The 10581-nt window shown below is 48.7% G+C and overlaps 1 protein-coding gene across 1 annotated transcript in view; it reads right to left on the reverse strand.

Moving 5' to 3' along the window:
• The window catches only part of LOC120038983 (ventricular zone-expressed PH domain-containing protein-like), a gene marked incomplete at both ends in the record, with an annotated part of 28718 nt that extends 18395 nt beyond the window's left edge, over window positions 1-10323 (reverse strand). Inside the window, 2 exons of the mRNA XM_038984506.1 lie at window positions 8791-9173; window positions 10051-10323. Of these exons, the coding sequence (XP_038840434.1) occupies window positions 8791-9173; window positions 10051-10323 (656 nt within the window). The remainder of the gene's footprint in view (window positions 1-8790; window positions 9174-10050) is intronic.
• Between the last annotated feature and the right edge of the window lie 258 nt (window positions 10324-10581).

A 10581-nucleotide genomic window follows, 5' to 3' on the forward strand; every position in this document is an offset into this window, starting at 1 on the left:
TCATGGTGTATGTACTGTAGGGTGTCTCAGGGTGTCTGTACTGTAGGGTGTCTCAGGGTGTATGTACTGTAGGGTGTCTCAGGGTGTATGCACTGTAGGGTGTCTCAGGGTGTATGTACTGTAGGGTGTCTCAGGGTGTCTGTACTGTAGGGTGTCTCAGGGTGTCTGTACTGTAGGGTGTCTCAGGGTGTATGTACTGTAGGGTGTCTCAGGGTGTATGTACTGTAGAGTGTCTCAGGGTGTATGTACTGTAGGGTGTCTCAGGGTGTATGTACTGTAGAGTGTCTCAGGGTGTCTGTACTGTAGGGTGTCTCAGGGTGTATGTACTGTAGGGTGTCTCAGGGTGTCTGTACTGTAGGGTGTCTCAGGGTGTCTGTACTGTAGGGTGTCTCAGGGTGTCTGTACTGTAGGGTGTCTCAGGGTGTATGTACTGTAGGGTGTCTCAGGGTGTATGTACTGTAGAGTGTCTTAGGGTGTATGTACTGTAGGGTGTCTCAGGGTGTATGTACTGTAGGGTGTCTCAGGGTGTCTGTACTGTAGGGTGTCTCAGGGTGTCTGTACTGTAGGGTGTCTCAGGGTGTCTGTACTGTAGGGTGTCTCAGGGTGTCTGTACTGTAGGGTGTCTCAGGGTGTCTGTACTGTAGGGTGTCTCAGGGTGTGTTGCAATATGACATGTAGTATTTTCCCATTTTAGTTATACGTTTTTCATATTAATTAGAAATTCCTGTTATTTTTCAAAGATTTCTCAGAAAAACAAGCGTATTGCTGTGAAAAGTCAACGGAGCAATGAGCGTATACCAAGCTTTTTATTTTCAAAGACTTTTACATTTCATTCAGTTCGTGCCATGCTAATTTAGCTTTTTGAGACCTGCGAAAATAACTTTGAAGACTACGACCGCAACATGTAAAATCCTTAACAACCAAAAAGTTGCTATGTCAACAGAGCTTGGTGTTTATAATTGGATGTATTCGGTTATAAAATATGACTTTTTGGATATGATGTTTTCGATATGTTAGAGAACGACCCCACTGAACGATTCTCAACATGAATAATCCTATTTGTCTTGGTAAAACGTATTTTATAACATAAGGAATTGACATTTCAATAACAAAGTGTGTTTTGACCCTCTGGGGCAGAGTGGGTGGACACCTTACTAGTGCAGTGGACACCTTACTAGTGCAGTGGACACCTTACTAGTGCAGTGGACACCTTACTAGTGCAGTGGACACCTTACTAGTGCAGTGGACACCTTACTAGTGCAGTGGACACCTTACTAGTGCAGTGGGCACCTTACTAGTGCAGTGGGCACCTTACTAGTGCAGTGGACACCTTACTAGTGCAGTGGGCACCTTACTAGTGCAGTGGACACCTTACTAGTGCAGTGGACACCTTACTAGTGCAGTGGACACCTTACTAGTGCAGTGGACACCTTACTAGTGCAGTGGGCACCTTACTAGTGCAGTGGACACCTTACTAGTGCAGTGGACACCTTACTAGTGCAGTGGACACCTTACTAGTGCAGTGGGCACCTTACTAGTGCAGTGGGCACCTTACTAGTGCAGTGGACACCTTACTAGTGAGTGGACACCTTACTAGTGCAGTGGACACCTTACTAGTGCAGTGGACACCTTACTAGTGCAGTGGACACCTTACTAGTGCAGTGGACACCTTACTAGTGCAGTGGGCACCTTACTAGTGCAGTGGACACCTTACTAGTGCAGTGGACACCTCCTCAATGTTACAGCGTAGAGTGACGCCATGTGTGTATGTCCTGTGTACTGTGACCCGTGTTGTCACATGGATAAAATGACAGAGGGTCACAGACTCACGTGTCACCAAACAGCCACCGACACCATGACATCATCTAGCTGAGTCGTTCTGTGATGTCCTATCCTAAGCCTCTCAGGGCTGTAGACTGTTGTCTTTTAGTGGCTTTGAAAATGGGTGGGTTTGTGTGTGTGTGTGTGTGTGTGTGTGTGTGTGTGTGTGTGTGTGTGTGTGTGTGTGTGTGTGTGTGTGTGTGTGTGTGTGTATGTGTGTGTGTGTGTGTGTGTGTGTGTGTGTGTGTGTGTGTGTGTGTGTGTGTGTGTGTGTGTGTGTGTGTGTGTGTGTGTGAATAACTCCTGTCTGTCTCCTCCTTGGCTCTGGTGTTACAGAATTGAACCGTGTCACTGAGACCAAAGGAGGGACTACCACAACATCCCCTCCTGTCACTCTCTATCATGACCTCAACTTCCCCTGGCTCTATCACCCATTTCACTGTGAGTGTGTAAGGCAGCCCCCGGCACCTCTCTGATTCAGAGGCGTTCAGTTGTACAACTATGTGTTAGTGTGTACCGTGTGTGTGTGTGTACCGTGTGTGTGTGTGTACCGTGTGTGTGTGTGTACCGTGTGTGTGTGTGTGTGTACCGTGTGTGTGTGTGTACCGTGTGTGTGTGTGTACCGTGTGTGTGTGTGTACCGTGTGTGTGTGTGTACCGTGTGTGTGTGTGTACCGTGTGTGTGTGTGTGTGTACCGTGTGTGTGTGTGTACCGTGTGTGTGTTAGTGTGTACCGTGTGTGTGTGTGTACCGTGTGTGTGTTAGTGTGTACCGTGTGTGTTAGTGTGTACCGTGTGTGTGTGTGTACCGTGTGTGTGTTAGTGTGTACCGTGTGTGTTAGTGTGTACCGTGTGTGTGTGTGTACCGTGTGTGTGTTAGTGCGTACCGTGTGTGTGTGTGTACCGTGTGTGTGTTAGTGTGTACCGTGTGTGTGTGTGTTACCCAGCTGGCTCTCTGTTTCTTTATGTAATGTTTAAAGTGGTGTACTAAGATCAACAAGACCAATAGAGATTCAGTTGAATCCCAGTGTTCTCTAGGAAGCTGGCTGTGGTCAGTGTGCACATGTGCAGAAGGGTGGTACTCTGAGAGAGGCAGTTCTAACACATGAAAGACATTCTGCTTCCACTGGTGTCTTATTCACACAGTCACAACGATGTTGTGTGAGAAGAATTAAAACCCCAAAACCCATGTCCAGTTGAGACAGCTACAAAGCTAGTCCATGATGATAACCCCAGGGCTATACTGGGGTTAGAGAGGGACTGTTACCCCAGGGCTCTACTGGGGTTAGAGAGGGACTGTTACCCCAGGGCTATACTGGGGTTGGAGAGGGACTGTTACCCCAGGGCTATACTGGGGTTAGAGAGGGACTGTTACCCCAGGGCTCTACTGGGGTTAGAGAGGGACTGTTACCCCAGGGCTATACTGGGGTTAGAGAGGGACTGTTACCCCAGGGCTATACTGGGGTTAGAGAGGGACTGTTACCCCAGGGCTATACTGGGGTTAGAGAGGGACTGTTACCCCAGGGCTATACTGGGGTTAGAGAGGGACTGTTACCCCAGGGCTATACTGGGGTTAGAGAGGGACTGTTACCCCAGGGCTCTACTGGGGTTAGAGAGGGACTGTTACCCCAGGGCTCTACTGGGGTTAGAGAGGGACTGTTACCCCAGGGCTATACTGGGGTTAGAGAGGGACTGTTACCCCAGGGCTATACTGGGGTTAGAGAGGGACTGTTACCCCAGGGCTCTACTGGGGTTAGAGAGGGACTGTTACCCCAGGGCTATACTGGGGTTAGAGAGGGACTGTTACCCCAGGGCTCTACTGGGGTTAGAGAGGGACTGTTACCCCAGGGCTCTACAGGGGTTAGAGAGGGACTGTTGCCCCAGGGCTATACTGGGGTTAGAGAGGGACTGTTACCCCAGGGCTATACTGGGGTTAGAGAGGGACTGTTACCCCAGGGCTATACTGGGGTTAGAGAGGGACTGTTACCCCAGGGCTATACTGGGTTAGAGAGGGACTGTTACCCCAGGGCTATACTGGGTTAGAGAGGGACTGTTACCCCAGGGCTATACTGGGTTAGAGAGAGGGACTGTTACCCCAGGGCTATACTGGGGTTAGAGAGGGACTGTTACCCCAGGGCTATACTGGGGTTAGAGAGGGACTGTTACCCCAGGGCTATACTGGGGTTAGAGAGGGACTGTTACCCCAGGGCTATACTGGGTTAGAGAGGGACTGTTACCCCAGGGCTCTACTGGGGTTAGAGAGGGACTGTTACCCCAGGGCTATACTGGGTTAGAGAGGGACTGTTACCCCAGGGCTATACTGGGTTAGAGAGGGACTGTTACCCCAGGGCTATACTGGGTTAGAGAGAGGGACTGTTACCCCAGGGCTATACTGGGGTTAGAGAGGGACTGTTACCCCAGGGCTATACTGGGGTTAGAGAGGGACTGTTACCCCAGGGCTATACTGGGTTAGAGAGGGACTGTTACCCCAGGGCTATACTGGGTTAGAGAGGGACTGTTACCCCAGGGCTATACTGGGTTAGAGAGAGGGACTGTTACCCCAGGGCTATACTGGGGTTAGAGAGGGACTGTTGCCCCAGGGCTATACTGGGGTTAGAGAGGGACTGTTACCCCAGGGCTCTACTGGGGTTAGAGAGGGACTGTTACCCCAGGGCTATACTGGGGTTAGAGAGGGACTGTTACCCCAGGGCTATACTGGGGTTAGAGAGGGACTGTTACCCCAGGGCTATACTGGGTTAGAGAGGGACTGTTACCCCAGGGCTATACTGGGTTAGAGAGGGACTGTTACCCCAGGGCTATACTGGGTTAGAGAGAGGGACTGTTACCCCAGGGCTATACTGGGGTTAGAGAGGGACTGTTACCCCAGGGCTATACTGGGGTTAGAGAGGGACTGTTACCCCAGGGCTATACTGGGGTTAGAGAGGGACTGTTACCCCAGGGCTATACTGGGTTAGAGAGGGACTGTTACCCCAGGGCTCTACTGGGGTTAGAGAGGGACTGTTACCCCAGGGCTATACTGGGTTAGAGAGGGACTGTTACCCCAGGGCTATACTGGGTTAGAGAGGGACTGTTACCCCAGGGCTATACTGGGTTAGAGAGAGGGACTGTTACCCCAGGGCTATACTGGGGTTAGAGAGGGACTGTTACCCCAGGGCTATACTGGGGTTAGAGAGGGACTGTTACCCCAGGGCTATACTGGGTTAGAGAGGGACTGTTACCCCAGGGCTATACTGGGTTAGAGAGGGACTGTTACCCCAGGGCTATACTGGGTTAGAGAGAGGGACTGTTACCCCAGGGCTATACTGGGGTTAGAGAGGGACTGTTGCCCCAGGGCTATACTGGGGTTAGAGAGGGACTGTTACCCCAGGGCTCTACTGGGGTTAGAGAGGGACTGTTACCCCAGGGCTATACTGGGGTTAGAGAGGGACTGTTACCCCAGGGCTCTACTGGGGTTAGAGAGGGACTGTTACCCCAGGGCTCTACAGGGGTTAGAGAGGGACTGTTACCCCAGGGCTCTACTGGGGTTAGAGAGGGACTGTTACCCCAGGGCTCTACTGGGGTTAGAGAGGGACTGTTACCCCAGGGCTCTACTGGGGTTAGAGAGGGACTGTTGCCCCAGGGCTATACTGGGGTTAGAGAGGGACTGTTACCCCAGGGCTCTACTGGGGTTAGAGAGGGACTGTTACCCCAGGGCTCTACTGGGGTTAGAGAGAGACTGTTATCCCAGGGCTATACTGGGTTAGAGAGAGGGACTGTTACCCCAGGGCTCTACTGGGGTTAGAGAGGGACTGTTGCCCCAGGGCTATACTGGGGTTAGAGAGGGACTGTTACCCCAGGGCTCTACTGGGGTTAGAGAGGGACTGTTACCCCAGGGCTCTACTGGGGTTAGAGAGGGACTGTTACCCAAGGGCTATACTGGGTTAGAGAGAGGGACTGTTACCCCAGGGCTCTACTGTGTTAGAGAGAGGGACTGTTACCCCAGGGCTCTACTGGGGTTAGAGAGGGACTGTTGCCCCAGGGCTCTACTGGGGTTAGAGAGGGACTGTTACCCCAGGGCTCTACTGGGGTTAGAGAGGGACTGTTACCCCAGGGCTCTACTGGGGTTAGAGAGGGGGACTGTTACCCGAGGGCTCTACAGGGGTTAGAGAGGGACTGTTGCGCCAGGGCTCTACAAGGGGCAGAGATAGGGACTGTTATCTGGGGGTTACATGGGCCTCACTCTGGCTTACTTTAGGGTTAGAGGGAGTGGACCAGGGTAGATTGGATTGGGGAAAAGTGGAGAGGGGTGAGGGGTGTAGGGGGGGCTGCACTGCTGACCCTGAGTCTGTACCCCCAGAAGGAGCGGGAGACAGTTTGAACCCCCAAGCCTCATCTGGTTCTGGTTAGACTGCTCTGTAAGTCACAATTAAATAGTTCAATCCATTTACTGCAGCCCTACACATTCCTTAATATCATTAATAAAAAATAACACTGTATGCAATTATTTTTGGGGCTCTAAGTTTGAGTTCCAGTTTCACCTTCCAGTGTTACATAACAATGAACCCCTTTATCATCATGATCAATGATCAGATAATGTGTGAGTTGACCAGGTCATGTAATCAATCAACCTGATCACTGATTTTTCCATCTACATAACATTACAAAAATCATAAACTTTCTGTCCAAAAATGATGCAGAAAAATGAATCCATGCTTTTGCCCCTTCTAGATTAGACTACTCTCCAGCTACCCGGATAAAGCACAAAATAAACTTCAGTTAGTGCTAAACACGGCTGCTAGAATCTTGACTAGAACCAAAACATTGATCATATTACTCCAGTGCTAGCCTCTCTACACTGGCTTCCTGTTAAGGCTAGGGCTGATTTCAAGGTTTTACTGCTAACCTACAAAGCATTACATGGGCTTACTCCTATCTATCTTTCCGATTTGGTCCTGCCGTACATACCTACACGTACACTACGGTCACAAGACACATGCTTCCTTACTGTCCCTAGAATTTCTAAGTAAACAGCTGGAGGCAGGACTTTCTCCTATAGAGCTCCATTTTTATGGAATGGTCTGCCTACCCATGTGAGAGACGCAGACTCGGTCTCGACCTTTAAGTCTTTATTGAAGACGCATCTCTTCAGTAGGTCCTATGATTGAGTGTAGTCTGGCCCAGGGGCCAGGGGTGTGAAGGTGAATGGAAAGGCACTGGAGCAACGAACCCCCCTTGCTGTCTCTGCCTGGCCGGTTCCCCTCTCTCCACTGGGATTCTCTGCCTCTAACCCTATTACAGGGGCTGAGTCACTGGCTTACTGGTGCTCTTTCATGCCGTCCCTAGGAGGGGTGCGTCACTTGAGTGGGTTGAGTCACTGACGTGACTCTTCCTGTCTGGGTTGGCGTCCCCCTCGGGTTGGCCCTGTCCGGGGGTATAGTCAGACGGGGCCACAGTTTCTCCCGACCCCTCCTGTCTCAGCCTCCAGTAATTATGCTGCAGTAGTTTATGTGTCGGGGGGCTAGGGTCAGTCTGTTATATGTGGAGTATTTCTTCTTCTTATCTGGTGTCCTGTGTGAATTTAAGTATGCTCCCTCTAACTCTCTCTCTCTTTCTCTCTGTTCTCTCTTCTCTCGGAGCAGCTGAGCCCTAGGACCATGCCTCAGGACTACCTGGCCTGATGACTCCTTGCTGTCCCCAGTCCACCCGCTGCTGCTCCAGTTTCAACTGTTCTGCCTGTGGCTATGGAAGCGTGACCTGTTCACCGGACCTGCTACCTTGTCTGGAGCTGCTGCTTTCGACTCCCTCTCTCTACCGCACCTGCTGTCTCTAACTCTGAATGATGAAAAGCCAACTGACATTTACTCCTGAGGTGCTGGCCTGTTGCACCCTCTACAACCACTGTGATTATTATTATTTGACCCTGCTGGTCATCTATGAACATTTGAACATCTTGGCCATGTACTGTTATAATCTCCACCTGGAACAGCCAGAAGAGGACTGGCCAACCCTCAGAGCCTGGTTCCTCTCGAGGTTTCTTCCTAGGTTCCTGCCTTTCTAGGGAGTTTTTCCTAGCCGCCGTGCTTCTACATCTGCATTGCTTGTTGTGTGGGGGTTTAGGCTGGGTTGCTGTATAAGCACTTTGTGACATCGGCTGATAAATGTATAAATACATTTGATTGATAATGTGTGAGTTGACCAGGTCATGTAATCAATCATAATGTTGTAAGACTTTTCATTTAGAGCCAAATCCTTCAATAAAACAACTTGACCAGTATTCTATCTTTCAGACATATAGGTAACTGCCAAAATAAAGGAAACACTTGAGTAAATGAGGGCAATTGCTGAGGTGTGTCCTTAAAAACGTGCACCAACGTGCCAATTTCAGTACCGCTAAGACCAACCTAAAGCTGGTCTTAGCGGTAATGCGGTTGGTTATGGCATGGACTTTGGCAATGGGTATGTGAATGGAAAGGCACTGGAGCAATGGATATGCACATGGAACAAGAGATGTGCTTTTTGTGCCCCTTAACCTAAAAAATTATGTTTTTTCCTATTTTGTTTAATTTGATTAAAAACCGAGCAAAGCCTTCCCTCCTCTCAATGAAGGCAGTTGTTGTTGTTCTTCCCACAATGCATTCGCCAAGTAGTCTAGACTACCGATAAAGGGTTTGGCTCGTGAGCCCCGCTTTGAAATAAATCTTAATCACCAAAGCTTTATTAAAAGATCAAGTTTGTGAGCAGCAAAACAGTGAGCAGACATTCCGTTATTATTTTAACCAGCTCCTGTTGTTATTGTGGATGTGTGTAAAAAATAGACGTTTATGTTGGTGTTTCCTTTATTTTGGCAGTTACCTCCACCTCACTCTAATGCTTTTTACTGACGTACTTCCCTGACTATTTAAGTTATGAGTGCCCAACACGGAAGGATTTGGTCTTAAATCAGGTATGATGAGCTGGTAATAGCAGTGTACCTTCTATGACACAGTGTTCTGGTATGGGGATCTGTTGGACCATCACAGAACAGAACTCTTTGATCTTCTCCATGTTGTCCCTCAGGTGGCTGTACAGCTTGTCCTCTTTCCCAGTGTCCCTCTTCACTCCTCTCCTTCCTTCCCCCTCTCCCTGTCCATCCCTCTGTTCCTCACGGGGCGTGGCCGGAGGGGTGGCGGGAGACAGGGAACCCTCATTGGTTAGTTCCCTCTCAGTGGGAGAGGTGTCTAAGTTTTCCGTTTGCTGATTGGGTGGGGACACTGAGAGAAATGCATCAGACGTTAGCTCCACCCCTTCTCCATCCTGACCACTCTCAGAGTTGATGGACCGTGACCTCACGGCGTGCAGAGCCAGACTCTTTGACCTGAGGAAGACACACACAGACGTCTACCTCAGTTATGGTATAATAACATATTCATAAGGTGATAATATATTGTAACAGCTTTATACAAGACATTTAGAAGTGGTGTTAACCTGTAATACACTTGAATCAAGTGTTATATGGGAGAAAGTAAAAGAGTACTACAGAAATAAGTTTTCTTTACTTTTCCTGTACTGTTGTTGATGTATCCATTTTGTTTCAAAATGTTAATAACTTTTGCACTGATATCCTTCAATACTTCTGGTTGTATGGTTTCAGTAAAGTCATGTGTGCTGACATAGATATGATGTTGTTATAGACTCACCTGTTACATCTCATAGATATGGTGTTATAGACTCACCTGTTACATCTCATAGATATGGTGTTGTTATAGACTCACCTGTTACATCTCATAGATATGGTGTTATAGACTCACCTGTTACATCCCATAGATATGGTGTTATAGACTCACCTGTTACATCTCATAGATATGGTGTTATAGACTCACCTGTTACATCTCATAGATATGGTGTTGTTATAGACTCACCTGTTACATCTCATAGATATGGTGTTATAGACTCACCTGTTACATCTCATAGATATGGTGTTATAGACTCACCTGTTACATCTCATAGATATGGTGTTGTTATAGACTCACCTGTTACATCTCATAGATATGGTGTTATAGACTCACCTGTTACATCTCATAGATATGGTGTTATAGACTCACCTGTTACATCTCATAGATATGGTGTTGTTATAGACTCACCTGTTACATCACATAGATATGGTGTTATAGACTCACCTGTTACATCTCATAGATATGGTGTTATAGACTCACCTGTTACATCACATAGATATGGTGTTGTTATAGACTCACCTGTTAAATCTCATCTCTCTGTATTCCTCTCTAGCGGCTTGTCCCATGCTGTATCTGCGTTGGTGTGTAGTTGACCCGCCGTCTGTCTCCCCCTCTCCCCCCTCATCCCCCATCTTCTCCTCAAATGCCTGGATCTTCACCTGCAGTCGCTGCTCTGACCCCCTTCCACACACCCCTGCACCCACACACACACTGGCCTCCAACCCCCCTGCACCCCCACACACACTGGCCTCTGGGGAAGGGGAGGGAGGGCCTTCTGATTCCTCCTCAACCCTGAAACATACAGAGAGAGGAAGAGGTGTAATGTAACAACCCTGAAACATACAGAGAGAGGGGAAGAGGTTTAAAGTACCAACCCTGAAACATACAGAGAGGGGAAGAGGTTTAAAGTAACAACCCTGAAACATACAGAGAGGGGAAGAGGTTTAAAGTAACAACCCTGAAACATACAGAGAGGGGAAGAGGTTTAAAGTAACAACCCTGAAACATACAGAGAGAGGAAGAGGTTTAAAGTACCAACCCTGAAACATA

This window comes from Salvelinus namaycush, unplaced genomic scaffold (assembly GCF_016432855.1).
Source record: "Salvelinus namaycush isolate Seneca unplaced genomic scaffold, SaNama_1.0 Scaffold2457, whole genome shotgun sequence".
NCBI lineage: Eukaryota > Metazoa > Chordata > Actinopteri > Salmoniformes > Salmonidae > Salvelinus > Salvelinus namaycush.